The sequence below is a fragment of the Streptopelia decaocto genome (assembly GCF_964273445.1).
Source record: "Streptopelia decaocto genome assembly, chromosome: 8".
NCBI classification, from domain to species: domain Eukaryota; kingdom Metazoa; phylum Chordata; class Aves; order Columbiformes; family Columbidae; genus Streptopelia; species Streptopelia decaocto.
In genome coordinates this window covers 9433069-9455768 of record NC_138662.1, presented here as the reverse complement: position 1 = coordinate 9455768, position 22700 = coordinate 9433069, and the positions used below count along the sequence as shown (strand labels likewise).

The window sequence follows — 22700 nt, the reverse complement described above, 5'->3', positions numbered from 1 at the left end:
CGCGGAGCGGACAGTCCCGCACCGCCGCGGGCAACTCGGGCCTCGCCGAGCACCAGACCGCACCAACATGGCGACCCTGGCTATCAGCAGGCGCGGTCCCGCTCCCGCGTTACCGCTTGAAGTGCCCACAGCGCCTGCGCGTCCGCAGGCGGTGCGTCACTCCCTCTGCCCAACCAGAGAGCGCCTCCGGCCCGGATAGCCAATCTCCGCAGGGCCGGGGGGCGGGGCTGCGGCCATGGCGGACCTGAGCGGCGGGCTGGAGCCAGTGCCGGTGGCGCTGTGCCCGTCCGGGGCGGCTCCGCCGGCCTTTCAGGTAGGGGTGGGGGCCGCGGCTGCCCCGGGGACCGGGCCGGGAAGGGGGAGAGACCGGGGCGGAGAAGGAGGGGAGGGAGAAGCGGCCTGCGGCGCCTCAGGGAGCGTGTTTGCCGGCACCGGCCCATCCCGGGTGCCGCTTGCAGGGGGTTGTGTGTTCGTTACCGGCCCCTCCGCACCGGTCTGGTCACTCCTGGCCGTGCGCTGCAGTGACACACGGGCAGCGTTTGAGCCGTATGTGCCATTCCGTAGAGTTTAACGGCGCGGGTCAGGCCCCACTGACCGCAGCAGGGCGGTGAGCACAGCCTGGGCCGGGGCTGGGAGTGAGAACCGGGCCGGCTCGGGCAGCGCTCCCTCTGCACAGCCGGCCCGAGCGCTCCACAGGAGACACGGAACCGCGAAATGCAGGGCAATGCTTCAGACTCTTCACTGCTGGCCTGCTTGCTTAGGCATAGGCCAGTTTCTGCGCTTTCTGTATTACTTGGACGTTCCAAGCACAGTTCCCGGCAGTTCACTGATTGCCTAGGAGCTTGTTCAGGGAAATTAGAGAGGGTTTAGAAAAGGGATGAAGAAGCTTCTAGCAAAACTAGGGGGAAAATAAAGACCTAATCCAAATAGACCTTAATCATCCTAAATTGCATGGTGGCCAGTATTTAACAGAAACAAGAAAGCTTGTAGTCAGTGAATGGGAGAAAATGGGAACAGATATCAGGGACTAGTAAACTTGGCCTTGAGTAAAGCCAAATGGCTGAGAAACCTGATGGTTATGAGTGAACTGGTGTGTTTCCCAGCTCCCAGAAGCGACCAGACAGAAGCTGTGAAATGTAATATTTAGTAGTAATGCATACGTCAGGTTTCTAAATAGAGCTTTGCAAGCTGAATGCTGAGAAGAAAGTAAAAATACATATGTAGCTGTCTTTAGAATCTTTGCTTAATTTAAAAATCAAAATATATCAGCTTTTATTCTGCAACAGTCCATGGTTCTTCAGTCATTCACCTGCTGGGGGCATCAGTGTAATTCTGAGAACCTGATTTTCAGCTTGGGTTGCTCGAACTGAACCACATCTATTCCTGCAGACAGAATTTAGGGTGAAGCAAATACCATCACACATACTACCCTGACAATAGCGGGAACTAACCTGCGTGCAGCATTTTGAAGAGAAATTTTCTTCATTTTTAACAAAAATGGGCATTTGAAATTCTGCGACTTAAAATATAGAGTAACCTTATAAGCAGCTTATCGAGTGTTTTGAAGGAGGAAAAAATTACTTTTAAGATACCTTGCTGTTTCTATAAATAAGAATCTTATCTAGTAAAATAGATGCAATTAACTGATGTGTTTTTCCTGCTAAGAATGTTTGGGGTTTTTTCTGGCTAGTAAACTATTTTGAGAAATTCAGTCACTAGCAGACTATCAATTCTTTTTTGGTGTATATGGAGTATCTGATTTGCACCCTTTATGATGTTTTAGAAAAGTTAGACTTGTAGTTAGAAATTTACTGGAAAAAGAAATTTTATGACTTTGGTTCAGAGATCAGTCGCTGCCAGACACAGACTTCTGAAAACTCGGATGGCCTCTGTGGAAAGAAGGATTGAACGTGACAAGGATTTGACTCTTGTTCTCTTTACAGTACAGCCCAGACAGCGTGGCTGGAGCAGATGGGGACATTGACCCTACAGAGATCACCTTTCCAGGATGTTCTTGTCTTACCAGCTCCTGCGTGGTTGACGAGTGCTCGTGTCTTTGCCGCGGTGAAAATTACAGCAGGTTGTGCCTCAGGCCCACAGACACAGAGGAGTACGCCAGGCCTGTTTTCGAATGCAATGCCTTGTGCCGCTGCAGTGAATCCTGTCAAAACAGGGTAGTCCAGAGGGGTTTGCAATTCAGACTTGAGGTATTCAAGACTGAGAAGAAAGGGTGGGGGCTTCGCACCCTGGAATGCATAGCTGAAGGAAGATTTGTTTGTGAATATGCTGGTGAAGTTTTAGGCTTTAATGAGGCACGCAGAAGAATTCAGGCCCAGACATCAAAGGATTCGAACTATATCATAGCGGTGAGGGAGCACCTCCATGGTGGTGAGGTAATGGAGACGTTTGTTGACCCTACGTACATTGGTAACGTAGGCAGATTCCTGAATCATTCTTGTGAACCAAATTTATTTATGGTGCCAGTACGAGTTGACTCAATGGTGCCTAAACTGGCACTTTTTGCAGCTACTGATATTTCTGCTGGAGAGGAACTTTCATATGATTATTCTGGAAGGTTCCATAATTTACCAACAACTAACAGAGAACAAAAATCTTTAGAGGAAGATAACAGACTGAGAAAACCTTGCTATTGTGGTTCCCGCACATGTTCCTCCTTCTTACCTTGGGACAGTTCCCTCTTTTCCATGACGGACATTTGTTCAGGGAGCTCTCCATAGCATTTCATTCCCTTGGCACCCAACAAATGTCATTTTTTCTAGTAGTTTAATAAAACCCTGATTGTGTATTCCACAAAGTAAGCACATGCAGTTTAGAGTAACAGCTAGAACAAAAGATTCTGAGAATAACTTCATGCAACATCCTAGAGGGTGTTTTCAAGGTGGATGGTATGATCTGGAGCTTCAAGATGTTTCCAGATCAGGTACTAAGCCAAGCCTTATTTTCTTCCAACAGCTTTCTGTATGATAAAGCACATCTCTCAACTTGTAACTTTCAGAAAGAATGAACATCGGTACACAGAAAGGACGTGATAGTAAAGAAAATTGTCACTGAAAATTACAGAAGACCAAGGAATGTTGACATTTGCAAGAAGGGCATTAGGTTTCTTAAATCCTGTTAAAATAACTTATTTAAAATTACTTGCTATAATTGTTTTTTGTTCCACAAAATGTAAGTAACTATTATTAATGTGAAAAACTTACCCAGAAAGATTTGTCTGAATGCTTTGTGTACACAGGAGAGCTTGCCAGGGGGTGGGGAACATGCTGCAACTGCGTGTTACTTCACTTCCTTTCTACAACAAATTGAAGAAGCTTGAAACATGCTTGTTTTGAATTTCCCCCTACTTCAATACACAAGACGGACAAACTACAACGCTACTTTTTCCAGTCATGCCAGCGTGCCATCAGTGGCACAAACCCCTGGGTTACTTGCTCTGTACAGTTTGATCTTTAACTGTATTTGTGACCTTTGGGAAACATACCCACACAAGGTGGGGTGGTGTCTCAGGGCCCAGCTGGCCTGCATGACAGCAGCAACCTTTTTTTTTTTTTTTTAAATAAAAAAGACAATTTTGCTTTGGACCCAAAAGATTAACCTGAGACTGGTGAGAGAGAAAGGACATTGTGTTGCTCTTATTTTGCTATTTGCTAAACAAAAATCTTACTTGGTGTTTACTTCCTCAATTAGCTTCCCCCCGCTTTGAATGTGCACCTTCATGCTGCTTTTGAGTTTTACATCTGGTTGTGATTTCAGTTTAAGATGAAGATTGCCATGTGATTTCTTCTTAATGATTGAGTGTCACTTGTGTCAGTGCAGAAAGCTTCTGAAGGATTTCAGCTGCTTGTCAAGAGTAGTTTACAAGCTGGGTGGCCGTTATCTTTATTCCTCACCCGCTGCAGCCTGCCTGCTTCCACCAAGGGAAGTTCTCCAGGTCTGCAACACAGAACACAGGCTGCAGGAGGTACCAGAGCACAGCTGTGGTTGCCAGGTCTCTTGTCCTGTTCAGAGGCCTATCTGGTCTCCTCCCCCACAGGTCATGGCACCAGCCACCCTGAACCTGCAGGAGAGGGGGGCCAGGAGCTGATGATCTCATTGACTTCCCCTCTCCCTCCCGGAAAAAGTTTCAGGACTAGTTTTATACCATCTGTATTCCCGTTCCTCCAGATTAGATGGGTTTTCAAGATGACGGCACTGTTTGCTCGCTTCCTGTTATTAATATGGACTTGGCATGATTTTGAGTAGTTAAGGAAGTGTAGATTTGAAAAAAAAAAAAAAAAACCACACCAAAACACAAAACCCCAAACACGGTTAGCAATATCTAGTCCTTCCATTGCCAGCTTAAACAAGCAAACACAGCTGAGCGTCCTGTCTCTGCAATCAGACCCATTCCAGCCCAGCCAGCTGGTGCTGCCTCTAGCAAGGGAATATCAGTTACCTGGTTCAAACAAACTTCTATAGTGCAGAACAAGAGGGTGTTGTACTTCTGAAAACCACCAGCCATGGTAAAGGCCTTGCAAGACCATGAAATAACACCTTGTCCGGGAGTTGGACACCAGCATGGTGATTGTTACCAGCCTGTGCTTTACACTCCGCTCTGCTGTGGCACTGCAGCTGCCTGGGGATGTGCAGCAAAATCCCACCGAAGGAAAAGGTCTGCTAAAAACAGACTGGAAAATAAAATAGACCCTTGTTTCCACCTGCTGCATTTCTTTTCCTTCGGATTCCTTTCAGCTTTATGGAGTTCCAGGTCAGTGGTGCTCTTTCACAATAAATTCAATCAAATGGCTCAGAAGACTGAGCTCCACCTAATCCACCCTTTCTACTCTCAAAGTGTAGTAACAATTATCAATATTTCAGTATTTAATACTCGCTCAAGCTCAGAGATTTACTTTCCCATTGAAATCCAATCAGGTTAATTCAAGGCTGCTTAATGAAAGATCTTGTAACAAAATAGAGTAACCATTACACAAAGAAAAGCGGCATGAATGGGACACATTCCACCATCTCCATAGAAGACCAGGAAGACTTTCCTACACATGAGACCTACAGCACAATGAGATGGTCTGGCATCATGAAGTGGTTCATTTAAATAAAGTCATAAGAACAAAACAAAACCAGCTCCAGGCAAAATCTTTTATAAAGTATATTCATTCTTGTGGCAGAAAGATAGATGTAAAGATAATCTTGCCTGATTAATCTGAGTAAAAGAGATGTTTTTAATGCATAGATCTTAATTAGATATTTAATGCTGGTAAGGCAGTCTTTATTACACTAAACATTTACCACAGCTTTTATCACGAGTGCTAAGGCAGAGCAGTGTATTCTGGAATTGTTGGCGGTTTTTTTCTTCCTAGAATTACCTTCTTCCCCTGCTGGAGGCTGATGTTTGGTGAAGGGCTCCCCAGATGTTCTCCAGCATCTTCTTCTCAATGTGAAACACAGAGTGAAGAAGGAGCTGGCAAGTGATGGATTTGTATTAACAAACCCAGCTTACTCCTGAAAATAAAATGCTGGGCAAGGCTGGCATGACTCTAAATTTTTTGTTAATCCACCACATTTTTCACCGTTGAGTCTCAAAGCAGCTGATGGGACGGCCACATTTATTCCCGGTTTTCATGGCAGCAAGGAGGCCTGGTTGCTGGTTCCCAGCTTACGGCACAGGCCACGGCTTCTGCAGCCTCCGCTTGGAGCCAGCGATTGCCTGGCACAGAAATACGACCAGACACCACGTCCTAGAGTGAGGGATGGTGCAAAAAACACTTTGTGAAAGGCCCAAAATACATTGAGATCCTCAAAGGAGGTAGTGCTCATTATTCCTGTTGCCCTTCCTCCTTATTAAAATTCCTTTTCAGTGGAATTTTAGTGATTTATTTTTTAACAGAACAGTTTCAAAATTTACCTTATCAGGCCTTAGGGTCACAGTTACATCTGCTATCTTTTCACTTTAATGATCTTTTATTTAAGTGAAATCATTTGTTAGCTTCCATTTCTAATGATGCCACTTTTGCAGTTTTCAAGTCCCCAAAATAAGCCTACATGTTGTCCAAGAGAAATTCAAAGGAAATTGCCAGTGTTTTTCTATCAATAAAAGTCTTCAGCATAAATAAACACTAGAAATTTTATTCAAATATGTACATCATTTCTAATCATCTCCCTGAGGATTCTCATCCCTCAGTTGCAGAAGGCACTTAAAAGAGAAGCAAGTATCTCACTAGAACAAGCCCATTTCTGGATGTGATTTTCACCGCTGCAGGAATGTAACACAACGAATCCACTGACTGCCCACCTGGATAGCTGGCTGTTTCCAGTCCTCAACTCTTGTAAACCCCTTCAATTTTCTTTTAAAGCTGTCTACATTTTCTTAGCTGCTTCAAATTTCTTTTAAAGCTGCCTAGACATCTATAAAGTCCTTGTTTATTGGATTTGAGTGTAGAAATTGAAACTATATCTAAATTAAACTATTAACAAAAGATCTTTTCTAACGGAGCTGTTTGTTAACCTTTTAAAACACAATCAGCATGTTTCTGCTCAGTTTTGTGCTAGTTAAACCCAGCATGAAAATAAAAATTAAATCCAGAATATTGCTAAAACCAACAGAAAGTTTGGTCAGGATAAAGGTCCAGTCCAGGTTCCCCACACATAAATACAGAAGGTTTCTCAAACAATGTTGAGTAGTGTTGGAGATTTTCCCTCTGCAGGAAGTTTCAGCACTAGATTCTTCTATTCTGTGTCACCTGCAAGTGACCCTCGGCACATCTGTTCCTCCTTGGGTGAAATTCGGCCCTCCACATCTTGGTGCTCAGCCCCCTGGGTCACGGCAGCTCCGGCGAGGTGTCTGCTGCGCAGCGGAACCCCAGGTTGGAAGCGGAGCTGTCGGGAGTGTTTTGACTACGGGCTGCACAGCGATACCTGTAGCAGTAAGACTGGAGAGCAAGAGGGGGAAAGGTGAACTTCAGAGCGTATCACACCTTGTGCTTCCTTAGGCAAGAGCTTGTTAGATTAATATAGCAAAACATTTCAAATGCTGTTGGACAGATCAATATCACTGTGTCAGAAATAAGGGAAATCCCACTGTATGCAGAGACCAGTTGGCAGCTGATACAGAAAGTAGTTTCAATGGCAAAGTGTCTGATAACGTGAGTATCAACTAATAACATATCCTGCTCTGAGCAAAAGCTCAAATGACCTTTCTGCTGCTGCTCAGAGGAGCAGAGAGCAGCTCAGTGCATTGACCTGTGTATCAGGATACAGAGGAATGACTGGAAACAGGTACTGGCACTGGCAAGAAAACATTTCACTGAATGAGATGCAACAAGAAGAAATAACTGGAGACAAACTCCTTCCCAGTATTCCTCTGGCGGGCACACTAGGGATATTTATAGTCCATATATATTCTGGACTGGTGACTAAAAAAAATTTACATTTAAAATTAAGCCACTGATAAAAATGGTTTAACTGCATTTCAGATATTCCTAGCAGACAACCTTGAACACTGTCCAATTTAGACCAATTTAGACAAAAACGCCATTTTAAAATATTCAGAAAAGTACTGCTGCAGGGTGCTTTGAACAAGTGATTTTAAGAGATGCTGTTAACTTGTACACAACCAAATGAATCTAAACAGGACAAGGTCAGACATCCTTACGGCAAGGTACGGACACTGGTCTATACCATGTTTTGTACATTCCCTGGCTATACAGATTTGGCCACATCTCAGTGCACGTCAACATGCTTCCACTCCTTGAAAAATGAAAAAAACCTGTGCTATTCACAGTGCTACAGATTCTCATTTACCTGATGTTAGGCATAGTGGTTTCCAAACTGCAGAACTGATGAGTTTAATGGGTTTGCTACATAAAGTGAGACCTACAGAAGCAGTTACCCATCACAATATAGAAGGCAGACAGTCACACAGTTAATTTCACTAATGAAGCACTGGGGTAGCAGACTGTGCATTTATGTGGCAACTCCAGTACAACCCACCCAGGTTCTGCCCCAAATGATCCAGCTTGGGCTTTTTGTTCCTGTCCTGCAGCTACAGGCTTCTGGCCTCTGACAGAAGAACACTGGTTCTATTCAGGCTGGTTCAGCTGCACGTACTCAGGCTCTGAACCAGACTTCTCAAACAGATGAGTTAAAAAGCAAACACTTTTTCTTTACTCACATTCCACCCCCCCTCCCCCCTTTTTTTTGAGGGGGTATGAGGGCCAGGCAGGGGAAAGGGCAGTTTTTCTCCTTTAAATCCTTAATGGGTTTGGCCACAGCTACTCAAACAATTGAATTTGTACAACCATGAGTGGTGACAACTTAAACGGGTTCCACTATCTAGAGAACAGCCCTGTGAAGCACAGCATCGCCATCCCCCTGGGGCAGCGGGTCACCCCTGCAGTTAACGGCATCTCTACCTAAGGAGACTCCTCTCCCAGCGCAGAGCCCAGAGCAGCTCTTGCCCTCCAAGGACAGCACACGCTGCTGCTCCCGCACTGCAGAAACCAACCCTCAGCGATAGGATTTAGAAGCTGGACTGTTTTGAAAATAAAAACAGCTGGTAAGCGTGCATGTAAAAAGGTGAGAAGTTCAAGCTTTAGTAGAACAGATTAATCCAAATAGATTTTTAGGCACCTAATAAAGAGCCCTTGTACTAAGAGTATTGAGTGGGTTTTTTTGTCTCAATACACAGCCTAGTTTCATCACCTACAAAAAAAGACTAGAACATACTAGAATCTTCACAAGCCTTTAAAATGGGTCACATTATTCATCACTGAAGAAGAGTCTATTCTAGTGTTAATTTAATCAAAACTGCTAATTAACATCTGACATGGATTTCACCTAAGAACAAAATCAGTGTAGAAAATGGGATCTCACCACAGAGAATTTAATCTAGTTATGAGAATGATTTGCCAGCTGCAGGCTTTGAAAGGGAAAAGAACAGGACAGCTTTAATGAAAAAGGAGATGTACAATGAGCATTTTTTTCAGCACTGATGAACAGAGTTTAAAACATGATTTATGTCATGAGCAGCTATTGCTTTGTGGTGGTATCCAGACTTTTCAGAAAGAATTTCAAGTCTGCTATCGACTAAGCTGAAACATTCATCTCCCAGCAATCTTTCTGCAAAGACCTGTTATCCTTTCTGGATCAAGAGTCATTCTAAAACTAAAAAAAGTCACATCCATACTTTCTACTCTTACAAGTATTACTCAAACACTGTAATTAAAATAGCATTAGAGGCATACATCAAAATTTTAACATCTAAAAAAAACCCCATACTGGGGTAAAGCACATTGTTTCATTCAATTCCAAGCTAACCAAAAAGAATTCCTTACGGCCATCAGGTATTACTCTCCCTTAAATTGCATGAAACCCCTGAAGAAGCATCCAGGCTGCCAGGAAACTCTGTCAGAAGATCATTTCATTGTCAAGTCAGGCACTTTCAGAGGAAAGATCAATATGAAAACACCACAGGCCTTTTCACATTACCTTATGGCACATGTAGGATCCACCCTTCTTCACTCTGTCCGTCCCCGATGAAGGTCCTTTCTGGGGAGGAGAGGACGCTGATCAGTATTCAAGGAACAACTGCCAGTTACAGGGTAAAGGTAAAAAGCTGTAATAGGGAGATGGATGAGGAACAGCCATAAATATTCAAAGTCAACAAATTTCAGCTGTCTTCTCTCTGAACCAGAAAGCTTGAAATAATTATGTTGTAAAAGACTTGCAGACAGGTGAGAGTAATTGTTCTCACTCCCCACTGCTGCAAATATTTGACATTTGAGTTGCTGCCCATGAGCCCCTCATGCTTTGTATCTATAAAGCACCTAATAATACACTGTAAAAAGCACAGTGGCAATTATTAGAGAGGAAGGATCTTTGAGAACAGATCAGTTGCTGTAGTTTCAGACGTTTCCTAATAAGAGATCTGGAATTTCACACACTGGCCTGCACATGTGCTGAATCTGTGATTCTCATTAGTTCCACTGCCATGAAGCAAACACACTGAAACCCTTGAGCCTCCAGAAGGAATATAGAGAATTTCCACTTTTCTAAACACAGTTATGCTCTTTGGTGGCCAGTTGCAATGAGGGCTGTAACGCCCAGTGTTTGGTGCTACTTCTCTTACCAAAATCCAGCCTGAAACCCCCATTTGTGAGCATGCAAGACATTCTGTACCATCTCCCAGTCACTAGGCGCTAAATTGGTTAGCATGTGGGATCATGACAGCTAAAGAGGTCTGCAGAAAGCACTGCACTTAACGAGCAACGATTCTGTAATTGCGTGTACATTTGCAGTGTAACATTATTTGAAGTGCTTCTGAAATTGGCCCTAAAATTGATTTAACAAGGTTATTTCACTCTTTTTGTTCAATTTCCACTCCAAAGGACAGCCTAATAGTTCAAGAAGAAAGCTGGGCCTCCACGGTAACGCACTCTTGCTCGCTTTGATGCATATTTATTGCGTAAGTGAGCAATTCTCCCCCTTCATTCCTCTTAGCTCTGAAAGTTACTGCTGTGCTCATCTAACATTGAGAGAGTACTGCTATACTTCATGTTTCCACTGTTGATACCAAATATTCTTACGTGCTTTCTACATTCCACGTGCATTAAGAAATTACTTTTAGGAAGGAGTGACTATATGCCTTGTAGAAGTGACAAAATAGGATCAAGAAAGTAAATTGTTTAATCAGTTAACCAGCAAGCCTTGCCTAGAAGTTAGTATGGCCACTGAGAATCCTCTCAAAGTTGTAAGATTTGCATGTGTTTCTATTTCTGTACATGTTACACTAGCATGCAACAGAAATGTTTTCTTACATACAATCCTCCAATAAAGAATCTTTCACTTAACTCAAGGTACAAGCTGCTGTTTCTTCACTGGTCAGTAAGGTGTATAAATCAAATCTGTATTTCTAGACAAAAGCTTATGAGAAGAATTTGTGGGATACAGGAAGAAAAAAAAGAGCCATCCCCGCATTTTCTGCTAAGACCATTACCTTAATAAATAAATATGGGTTACAAGAACATCATCAGCCCAGTGTTTAGCAGTTAGGAAAAAATAAGTCATTCCTACAGAGTATGTAAATGATACAAAGTAGTACCATTTAAAAAGTGCCATATTAGCTTAAAAACAGACAACTGCTAAAACAGAAATTCTGCCAGTGATTTTGTCTCCTCCTGTCCAGCAGCAAGCCGTTCATCCTGGGGATATCCAAAGGGTGCTGTGCTTTCTGTAAAGCCTTAAGGACAAGGCCTTGACCAATATAAATGCAGTCACCAAAGAAAAATTTCACTTCTGTAGTATCTCCTGAATCCAGGAATAATTTCCCTTCAGGGAGTAGGTTCCTAAAGAGAGGATTTCACACGGAATGACACTTCTCCAGCTTTTCTCAGTGACCACCAGTTCGGTTACATCTGGTTACCACCCTGTCCTACCCTGTATCAAGGGAAATAGTTCTCTCTCACTCAGAGGTGAAGTTCCAGACAATTCAATGCAAGACCAGTATTTGCAACAACTAATACAAATCACAAGGACTGTCAGAAAACCATGGAATTTGATGCTAGTGCTACAGAAGCTACTGACTGTATCTGAGTCTGACTGATTTGCGAGTCTTCATAGCAAAAGCTCACCATACTGAAACCACAGCAGCTTCACATTTATTGCAAAATTTTTTATGAGCTACATAAAAAAAAGAATTTGGCCTGCTACTGCATTTAATACTCTACAAACAGTGAAGGGAAAACACACTTGGAGGCAGCGTCAGCTCATTTCTGAGCCGGGGGGCTCCTCCACAGGACAGGCTTACTCCACTTCCAAGGTCTCTGGAAACTGCCTTCACAAAGCTTTCATGTCAATGCACTGAGCCCCACTCTGAGATAAGCCACTAACAAGCGCAATGAAACCGCCTGTTATTCTCATTTTAAGGGAAGCCAGGGTAGAGCCAGCCAGAATACAACTGACCTAAAAAAAGCTACGTGAGAACAAGACAAAACAGAAAACAATGGAGCTGTTGAGCAGGATTTCCCATTAAAAACTGTAATGCAAATACAGAGCAGCAATATTTGCTATTAGCTCCAAAGTAACATTTGTAAACTACAAAGAGCATGCTAATTTAGGATTGGAAGGTTTACTGTCCAGCCATAAGACTATTGTATGGTTTCAGCAATTATACAGGGATAATATATACTGAAGAAGCATGTGAATCAAACAAAGTGGTAATTGCATAAACTCTTCTTATTAGTTACAAATATCCTTTGCCAGGCAACAAATGAGCAAAGCTTATTTGCTAACAACAAGTTAAATTGAAATCTCCCAACCTCTGAATCAGGATTACATCACTGAAATGCTTTATCACCTGAAAAATCCGATGTAGTGTTCTCCAGTAATCTATTCTATTACAAAACAATTTAAAATCACTGCAGTTTATTGTAAAACTAGTGGCAAATTTCTTGGAAAAGCAACAAAGCACGACACATTAGTTGGAGAAACAATCACTGCCTGTTTGACATCTCTCTAGGGGCTATGTTTAATTCTCTCACTGTTGATATTTCTCTGTCTTGCTCTGCAGTTTAGCAAAGGAAAGCAAAGTTGGGAGAACAAGATTTCCCAGCTACACATATATGTACAAAATCAAATGTGCAAGTAACTGTATGCAAGAGACTGACTAGAATGATACCTTTCTCTGCTTGTGACTACACTCAAATTAAGGGTGGTTAACAAAGAACCACAGAACCCCAAAAGGTAGGGCACAGTGAGTTCAGTTCTCCTACCTAGTGTGAAAAATCCAGCTCTCAAAAACTCACTCTCATTTGAAGGCTATTGCGAAGTTACAATTAGCACACAACACTGAACATAGCGGGCGGTGATTAGGCTTGCACTCGGTACGTAGCCCAGCTTCTCCATAAAAGGCACCACATCTCACCAGGGTGCCCAGCAAAGCCACGTGGGCTGATCTGAAAGCAACTAAAACAACGTGAAAAAGACATTCTTACTCCAGACTGATGAGCATCCTCATCACCATTTACATTGGTTTGTACTCTTGTATCACAGGTTTGCCTGCCTGATAAGAACACGGTGTTGGAAGCAAGTGTTGCATTTCCTTTCTCTAATGGTTTGCTTTTCCATCCTGTGCGAGCCCTTGCTCAGCACCAGACAATTTGTCAGCGTTCCAGCCGCCAAGGGCTGTATCTGCATCCATTTCCTTCCAGAGCTCTTCACTGCAGCTCCCAGTAGTTCACAGCTCAGCCACTGTGGTAAAGCTCAGGACAAGCAGCTGTCCTTCCCCTGTACTGCCTCATGTCTTCATTTTGTAATCCTTTTGCTACCCCAGCCTTGCTGAAGAAACCTCAAATGTGTCACATGCAGGAAGAAGCCACCTGGGCTCTATTTCCTTAGCATATGAAGTTGAACAATTTTGTCTGGGTAGGTAGAAAGGTGCTGCAGCTCATTGGTCTACCTGTAGCCTGAATTATCTGTGTTATCCAAAACAAAAACCCTTTATCTCAGCTTGGAACTGGGAACGGAAGAAGCAAAGGAGACAGAGTGGAATAAGAGATCTCAATTTCTTGAAAGATGTTGAGATCTAGATAGCCCTTGCCAGGGACACCCCTTCTGAGGCTGGACACTCAAGTCCCATCCAATGCTTTTCGGACCAGAGTCCTTTCCTCTGGGTGGTCTTTCTCCTACTGACATCACTTGCTTAAACTTCATCTCACTTTGCAAAGAACCTTAGCAGTCCTGACATCTGCAGATGTAGAAATGCAGAATCATTCATGTCTCAGCACTGGCTGCTTCACGAGTACTGCGACAAAAACAAAACAAAAAAAATCCACACACAAAAAACCCAGAACAACCACCAAACCCCAAAACACATCACTGCTTTATCTTCCACAGAACTATACAGACTTCAGATATGTCCTGAAAAGCCAAGATCCCCCCAATCAATAGTTTTGCTAGAATAATGCATGCATTTAACACACTTGGTAGAGTGCACAACCACTATCTGACTTTGGGTGGACAATGTTACAGCTCAATATCACACATTTCTTATAATTAAAAAAAAAAAAAAAAAAAGAGAAAGTCTGTTGTTAGTATTTGCTCATGCTTATATCTTCCTTCTAGATAAAAGAAACCTGCTTTGATTGTGCTTACCCATAATAAAAACTAATCAGAGCATGGCAATTAAGGTCACATTTGACTGAAACAAGCAAATCTTTGTTCCATCAAACAATACTGGTTTATGCCATTATCTGGTGAAGTGCACCACCTGGTACTGAAGTGGAAGGGCATTTGCTGTCCATATGTAAAGAGCCAGAGCTCTCCAGACTTTGATCCCAGATTTAAAGTACAGATTTTTCTGTATATTGGCAAGTTTATTTTGCAGTATAGTGTTGTAACAGACATATTATAGTCTGATTGCATAATTACAAGTGCTTGTGCATTCAATTACTAAAGCTTGTAAGCAGGATTAATCTTTAAAGAGTTATTAAAATATGTTATAGAAGCTTTTTTTTTTAATAAAAAGTTTTATTTCTTTCATTACATCAAACAAATGCTTTCTGAAGTTGCATCATAATTTCCTATGCACTGTCAGCTACACAGCCACCCTGTGCTAAATCAGTTCTCAAACAAGAACTGCAGGTCATAAGAAACTACGCACTGTATACAAAATAATCTGAGCCAGAAGTCACCACAATTAAAAAGGCCCCATAAAGGGATTGTAGTTTGATTGCACACACACACTTGCCTACTGCCTGCCAAATGATCATTTACATTTTTCTAACAACAACAAGAAAAATCTGGTGCTTCCTAGTCCCGCCCTTGTGCACCAACTAGTAGCTGCAAGATGTACTAAAGAACCATTTTTTGTGAGTTTGTCTTAAACTGCTTGTTTTTTTGGCTTCAATACTTACCTGCACAGGTCCTATACCTGGCAAAGAACAGGAAGAACATTGTTTGTTCCATGTTAGAGCATAAATCTAATAACTTCCAAAGTAGTAAACAACTTGCAAAGCACTTTCAGGTGTCCCAGTTTACTTTTGCTCTTGGTAATTATTTGTGAACACAAGATGATCAATTACAAAAAAATAAAGAATCTGTGTGTAAAATTCCATATGTTCTCTGTAACCAATCCACAGCATGCCCCAAATCTCTCCAGTACTAGAAAATTGCTTTGAAGATTTCAGATGTTAAACTAAATATGTTAAAAAACTTTCACTAAGCTCTGACCCTCTAGAAGAATTCCTAGTCTTTTAGGCAGAAAGAACACAACCTACATATAGGTTACACTGACTTGTACTCTGGAGAGACTTAAGAGATTGGCTCTGATAGATATGGTGCTAATCATTTTTAATGTCTCAGAAGATACTGCAGCCTGGCTATTTTGGGACACCTTTTCCCATTATGAAATTCAGTTTCCTTATCCATTTAATCAGAAAAACCCTTTGGAATTCACTTTGAAGTGCTCTGCCTCAAACAGTAGATTCTGACAATTAGTCAAAAGCATCATTGTTAACACCTATTTTTTAAATACTTTCTGAAGCATCTGCAAAATGTTTATGTCAAATTTAAAAACGTAAGTGAACTCATAGCCACTTAAGCTTCACAGAGAGAAAAATTCATATGACATTTGTTTCTCCCCATCACCTTATTTCAACACCAAAGCACTGTGCATCGACCTTATAAACACAACAGCATGTCTTTTACATAAGTCATTCTAATGAAGGTGCAACACTGCAATTCTTGGAAAGAAGGATTTATTTTTTCAAGCATCATACCACAGTAGCTGTAGTTCAGCAAAATATTTAAGTCTAGCTAGCTGGGTTTTGTGCAACTTGGAGAAGCTGGCAAGGCTGACACAAGCAGAGAAATTATTTTTGTTTTTAAACCAAAACAAGAAGTTAACTACCACCAATGGCAAGGAATGGATTAGCTGAAAGCTATAGCTTGGATGAAGAGTCCTCGATTATTTCTGTTATTGCCACAGTAACTTCCATATAAATTAGTCTTTAAATGCCTTTCACTTATTATAGCCAGTCACCTTATGTGAAAAAAGCTCTAAGACCTTGCTAGTGATAGCTAAATAAAGAAATAATGCACATCACCTTGTGCTAACCTACAAACAAGACCAAACAAAATACTCTAAAACATATCTAGAGTATAGACCCAAGACATGTGACTTAAGTTCTATATATAGACAGCATCAGAAGTGTTTCTATTCTCCGGACTTGGCGTAGTTGTTCTGTGTTTTCCAACATCACCACTTCTTGCACACAACTTCTAGAGCCAGGCCCTTCTCCCTGCCCCAGAGATTTGTTCCACCAGGAGCCCAACCTGACGCAGGTGTCAGACAAAGACATGAACAAGAACAGGGACAGTGGCAACGTGCTACCAACTGCCAGCCCTGTGTTCTTTCCCAGGGACACAGACGCTGTTTGTCTCTGCAAGGGGTGGGTGGGCGAGGGGCCCTTTTCTCCTGCCCCAGTTAAGGCAGCACAGGCAGATCATTGTACTTGGGTTCCAGGTACTGAGGTGAAGCTTCAGTAGTGAGAGGGGTTAAGCAGGAGTTTCCCTGGTACAAATCTGTGACCACAGAGTCTGGAAAGGAAAGCTCAGCCTTGCTCTCTCTTCTCCTACCCTGACTTACGAGGTTGAAATCAGATCAATAATTTACCCTGATATGGCAAAGTTTGCTAGTTTTATTGTGCTTCACTTTCATCTAAATTTACATTCTGCTAACTACTCAAGACTTCATCTTTAGAAATGTTGCTCTTAAACCAGCCTTGTTTCCATTCATAAGATACAGAAAAAAAATTATCCTTAATTGCATATACAAAACTCACCAGAATAAAAACAGAATAGCAAGACAGCAGATGTTTCTTTCCTAATCAATCAGTATGCAAACAGGAAAAAAACACACTAAAGAATCAGTCTGAATGCTGAGTCTAAGTTCTATTAATATATACATTTCAGCTGTGTATATTATCAAGCCATGAGTCAATGTTGGAAAAAGACAGGTGTGTTTATACATTCAAGAGACAATTAATGCAATATTGCTTTCCACTATTACTTAATTACAGAAACTGGTAGAAAACTTTGACTACTGTGAAATATTCAATTCACATATGTGTTATTTGTGCAATATGCGAAGAAAGTAGATGGAGATACAACACAGCCCAGGTCCCAAAGGAAAAGGGGTTCTTTAGCCATTGCTAGACCACTAAGATGGAATACCAACAAAAATCAGAGATTAGTCCATCCTATTTTAAATCAAACAAGGCCAAAAAAGCTACAGTCCCAGGCATTTCAGTTACTTAGGAAGACGCATGCAGTGCATTGTCTGATGCGACTGAAGCCACTAGAAAGACCTCTGGTATCTTACTGGGATACAAGTAACCTGAGGTTGGTTAATGTGATGGGTATGGGTGAGGAGGTCCCCAGATGCTCCATCAGTGTGATGGAACTGCTAGCACAGATGTAGAGCAATCTAGACCCCAAGATGAGTCCAATTTCTCATGCTAGCAACATTGCCCTGGATGAAGAGCAGAATGTCAACCTCTGAAATGTACAGAACAGCAAAAAAAAAGTTTAACAAATCTCTAAAACTATTTCCAGTTACTGACTTCCCAGAAAAGCCTCCAGTTACATCTGGCACAGCAAAGAAAGACCGCACATATCGTAAGAGACCACAGCATGGGGATACTCAAATCCTGCAGAGAGTACCTGCCTGGTGAGGTTTCATCATTTTTTTCATTACAGATAACTGTGTCTGAACAAAACCAGCTCTGTGAGAGCAGAGCAGTGCATTTCTCAGATTTAGTCATCCTGGATGAATGAGAGAAAGGGAGACGTAATGTTAGAACTTGAGTCTGCTGAGAGATACTGCATGAGAAACCTCCCCCACAAAGCTTACCCTGCAGGACCTCTTTCTCTGCCTACCACACAGAAAAACAAAGATTAACCTCTCAAAGACTAGTAAGCTACTTCTCCCTATAAACTTCAGCTTTATTACATGTTCAGTTTTAAAGAAGCTAGTAGAAGCCACAAAGATAACTCACAATGGTTTGTTTTCTACCTGAAAAAAACAAAAAGTAGTACAGCTTGTAGCAACACAAACAGACACTTTAAGTAACTCCACTGCATTGGCAAATTCTTGATGTATGTGATATTATGCTGGTTTGGAAGTATGTGATTGCTAACCAGTTGTGGAGGCCTGTCCAACAAAAAAGAAATGCATAAAATTGCACTACAAATTCAGTGTCGATGACTTGTCGTATACTGCCTAATTCACCAGAGCACAGCTCATCCCATCTCAGACACAGCAGAGGAGAACAAAGAACAGGCAGCTTTCTAACAGCAACCAGACCAGAGTGGCAAGAGGGAATTCTATACTTCATATGATGCCAATAAAATCCTTACAGGGTTGTGAACTTCCTCTGTTGAATGATGAACAGCCCACCAGTCCGCCGTCCATTCCCAGGCATTTCCTACGATGTTGTACAAACCGTATCCATTGGGAGGAAACGCAGTGACCTGTACAAGATATGGAACACAAGTGCCAGTTCTGTAAACAACTCGACGTGAAATACAGGTTTTAGTTCTGAAGGTCAGTCTGCTGAAGGTACATTTGTCTTTACTAGTAGCTTCTATCTTCATATCTCAAAAGCAGACATCAAACTAGTAGTGCAGAACTATTATAATTTAAATAAAACATAACATTTAAATACAATAGAATGAAAGAATTATCACCCTTGGTTTTCTCAGCACCACCATTCCGCAGTGGCACACACCATCTACTCAGTGGTTTTGGAGACTGATCCTCCAAAGAGAGGCACTGTTTGACCAACAGACAGAGCGGCACAGAGCATTAGTGACCTCACCTCCACACCCCTGCTTCATTCAAACTTCCAGATTCCCTTTCCCATCGAAGAAAAGCAAGGGAGGCTGTCACCTCCTGCATACACAGACTTCTCTGCTGATTAAACTTTTTGGACTCACTTTAACTACTGTTTAATAATTAATTCACATCCTTGATTGCCTTTATAATTCCACTCCACTGTTGCCATATCAGACAGACTCAACCTTTCCAAAAATGGAAGTTTCTTTTAAGCTGTTGCACGATTTTTGTGCCTCGTAAACAACTACCCAAAAAATGAGTGTTCAAAAAAAATTGCAGTGCCAGGCAGAAAGTATTTCAGCATCTGACTATAAACTGACTGAAAATGGGGAAAAGAGGTCAATTGGAGAGGAACTAAAAGTTAAAATTGAAGTCATGTTTAGTTTTCAATTAGCTTTTAAAAAGTGTCCCTTAGTAATACTCAAGCCTGCAGTGAATTATAATGTAACTTTAAAAATCTAAAAGTGAAAGAGTACAGGAATGGAGAACAGCCATGGTTCATTGTGTTGAACACAGACTTCAATTTTAGGAAGACTTGGTTCATTTCCACATCATTAATTCACTCCAAGATACACTTACAGGTGCAGTTCCTTTGTATCCATCTTCTGCAGTGTTATTAGTTGGGAACACCCCCTGCCAGATATTGGCATAATGTTGACCTTTTGGCTGAAGCTTGTTGCCCCATGGGAAAAGTCTGTTAAAAGACGTACAGAAGAACAGTTGTCAAATGTGATACACACACCTCTTTCCTCCCCACCTTACCCTGGATAACTGTATTCCAGTTCCATTTGTACCGACATCTACCAGGTTTTCAAGGAGAGCAAGGGTTCTACCAGGACAAATCGTACATGGAGGAGGGAAAGGCAGCACTGCCCTGTGCAGTACATAGTCCAGGACACAAGGTGAAAAAGACCTAAATCTGTGATTCACCATGTCTTCCCCTGCTCCCCAAGCCCACAGTCAGGTAACAGGTGGGATCCACTGGCCCTACAGTTTCTGGACAGTGATGCAGTTACGTAGGTCTTCAGTGCTTTTGCAACTCTTTTGGCCTTAGCACTAAGACCTTTCACTTCCTGCAATTACAGCCAGCCTGCATCTTGGCATTTTGTCACATCTCCTCCTCTCTTGGGCTCTCCACATTCTCTCCCCATTAGAGATTACAATATACCATTTAGATATTTAGGGAAATTTCCTTACCTAAGGAAACTGTTCAGAGTAAGACAGTGTTATATTTACCACAGATGTGCATACTACACAAGACTTTGGGGATAATAAAAACCCACACAACTGTGCCTTATCTAGTAAATACCAGTTTTAAACATTTATCAGGCACACATTTACAACAGGTACCTGTTCTCAAGGCCCCCTCGACAGCTGTATTCCCATTCAGCCTCAGTTGGTAATCGCTTCCCCGCCCAGGTGCAAAATGCTACGGCATCATTCCAGGAAACATGAAGAACTGGATGATCCATTCTGGGGAACAAAATAAACAGGACAATATCATCAGCAGGACTGGGCAATGTCACAGCTATACAGCACAAGCACTTTATGAAGCTCTTTTAAGAAATGCCCGCAAAGGACAGTGAGGAAGTTCACAGTTCAGCTACAACTGGACAAGGCACCAGATTACTTTTGGAGAAAAGAAACTATTTAAAGAAAGACAACAAGATGCTGGAAGGGAAATGCAGTCAGAGAAAAAACAAGGAAGATAAAATTAACTTCTGTTTATTTTCATCATGCTTTCACATATAGCTCTCTACAGTTAACAAAGGTGTTTATGGCTTGTTTCTCATGGTCCCACCTCAGAAACCTGCTGCACCCTGGAGCCAGTGAAGAATTATGGATACACTGGCTTCTGGGGAAACATAGGTGCTCAGAGACCCAAAGGAAGACACCAGAACCTGCAGTATTACTACTCCTTGCTAGGTGAGTTTAACAGGATCTTAACAAGAAGTCAAGATTCTCAATAGGAAAATTTACATTGCAATCTAATAGCAAATGCTCTTCACGTCCCTGTGCACTCTTGTCTTTGCTGCAGGTTCTTTCTTTGCTGTCAGTTGCAGGGTTTTTGAGGGAGAGGTGAGACAAGAAAGAGTCCTTACTCCTAGCAACATCATCTTTTGTAGCATCCAATCAAGGAAACAGTAAACTGCAGATATTTAACAGAAAAACTCTTTGGGTGTTTCAAGCAATCCAGTATACACAAAAGCTTCCATCTTTCCTTTGGTTTGGTTCCAGGATTGCCCTTACAATCCTGGTCTCTTTTTCCAGAAAAAGACAGAAACAATGGCTGTGCTTCTCGTCACAAAGATCCTCCCCATCCAAGCCTCTAATAGACCACGATACTTCAGGCACTGAGAGTACCAGTCCAGAAGACAGATACAGAGGAATTCTTATTCAGTTGTCTTTCCTGTCTCATTTTATAAGCCAGCATATGCCTTTGGTCCATTAGGCTACTTCCCCATGAAAAGTTCACTAGCAGTTTTACTAGGTTAGGTTTGTGTCATACTTCTGCAAGACTAGATTTGCATGGCAGGTTTCCAAACCTTATCTGCTCACTGTGACCTAAATTTCTCCCCCTAACAACACCTCCTGATATTATCTCTATTTTTGCCTCAGATAATTCTTTCATTGCCCTTGGAGAACAGACAATGGGCTTGTTACTAACCAGTTCAGCCACCAGATGATTTTATGCTAACATAGCCCTGTCCTTAGAGGACTCAAAAACATGCCAGCATCTACTAGATCTAGGCTAGAGAGTTGGACGTGAGTTCAAACAGCAGTTTGGAAACTTCAACTAGTCAATTAAAGCAGCTAGTGCCAACTTCATTGCCACCTGCCTAGCAAAAGGGAAATCACGACATTTACATCCAAGTAAGCACACAGAAATATACCTAACTGCAATAATGGCTTTTGACACGTGCAAAACAGGGCTAGCTATGCAGTACCCACAAAAAGCAGCAGAGAAAAATGAAGCTTTTTGATTTGCTAGGTATAAAATTCATTCCGCTTCTGAACCGAAAGAGATTGTATAAAGACATGGATCAGCAAGTTTCATGCTAGCATAGCATGGCACTCACTACAGGCTATGAAAAAAAATAAAGTTTTCAGATTTTTTTTACTGCTTCTAGATAACAAGGTCATGACAGATATTCTGCCATAATCAGCCTACAAACTTGGAATACATTAAAAAGCACAAAACTCTTCAGTCTTCTTCTGCCAGAGAGATAGGCCTGCAAATCCCAGATGGAGGACACACTGCATTGACTCCGAGAGTACACACACAGGTAGTGTTTAGTGTTCCTCAACAAAATCAGACCTGCACTGATGCTCTGAAGTTGCTGATCCTCTAAAGACCTAATCTGCTTCCCTGCTGATGTATAAATGTGAATAGAAAACACACTGAGGCACATTTCAGTATGGTCTTTTTTTTTCTTGGGTGGAAACTGCTTACAGACCTTTTTGAAATACTACTATGCTGTTGACCAAACAACCACTGCATATCACATGCAACACACTAGAAGATGGGAAAACAGTCACAGAAGCAGCAACAAACAGGTTACTAATCAAAAACCATTTCTTGCGTCTCCATTCCTGGTCCAAGTTTACATGTATATTTACAAGCACTGTGTGTTATAATGGAATGGCCATTGATGGCTTACCTGTTGGAGATATTTGAGTCAGGACCCTCAGGGTGCTTCCAGTTGGCTCCCTTCACAGGCAACCACCAGGGAGCAGCTGCAACCTGCAAAGGGACAAGAATGGCCAGGGAAGAGGACTTAAATTCCCAGCT

General features: G+C 42.0%; 2 protein-coding genes across 3 annotated transcripts in view; one reads left to right on the top strand and one right to left on the bottom strand.

Moving 5' to 3' along the window:
- Positions 1-222: 222 nt before the first annotated feature.
- On the top strand, positions 223-3570 carry LOC309443236 (histone-lysine N-methyltransferase SETMAR). Its single transcript, XM_082059996.1, has 2 exons — positions 223-313; positions 1944-3570. The coding sequence occupies exons 1-2, from the start codon at positions 236-238 to the stop codon at positions 2736-2738; spliced, it is 873 nt and encodes a 290-aa protein (XP_081916122.1). The 5' UTR covers positions 223-235; the 3' UTR covers positions 2739-3570.
- Positions 3571-6120: 2550 nt separating this feature from the next.
- Positions 6121-22700, bottom strand: part of SUMF1 (sulfatase modifying factor 1) — a 32793-nt gene continuing 16213 nt past the window's right edge. The window contains exons 4-9 of one of the 2 annotated variants that reach the window (XM_082059994.1): positions 22570-22652; positions 20258-20380; positions 19487-19601; positions 18430-18543; positions 9502-9561; positions 6121-6944 (exon numbers count right to left, since the gene is read on the bottom strand). In XM_082059994.1, the coding sequence (XP_081916120.1) occupies positions 6834-6944; positions 9502-9561; positions 18430-18543; positions 19487-19601; positions 20258-20380; positions 22570-22652 (606 nt within the window). In that variant the 3' untranslated portion in view covers positions 6121-6833. Of the gene's footprint in view, positions 6945-9501; positions 9629-18429; positions 18544-19486; positions 19602-20257; positions 20381-22569; positions 22653-22700 lie in introns of those variants that run through there. The other variant, XM_082059995.1, reaches the window with a different exon arrangement.

Coding starts and splice junctions, on each gene's coding strand:
- LOC309443236 (XM_082059996.1), top strand. CDS start 236: ATGGCGGACCTGAGCGGCGGGCTGGAGCCAGTGCCGGTGGCGCTGTGC. Junction 314..1,943: donor CGGCTCCGCCGGCCTTTCAG/GTAGGGGTGGGG, acceptor TTCTCTTTACAG/TACAGCCCAGACAGCGTGGC.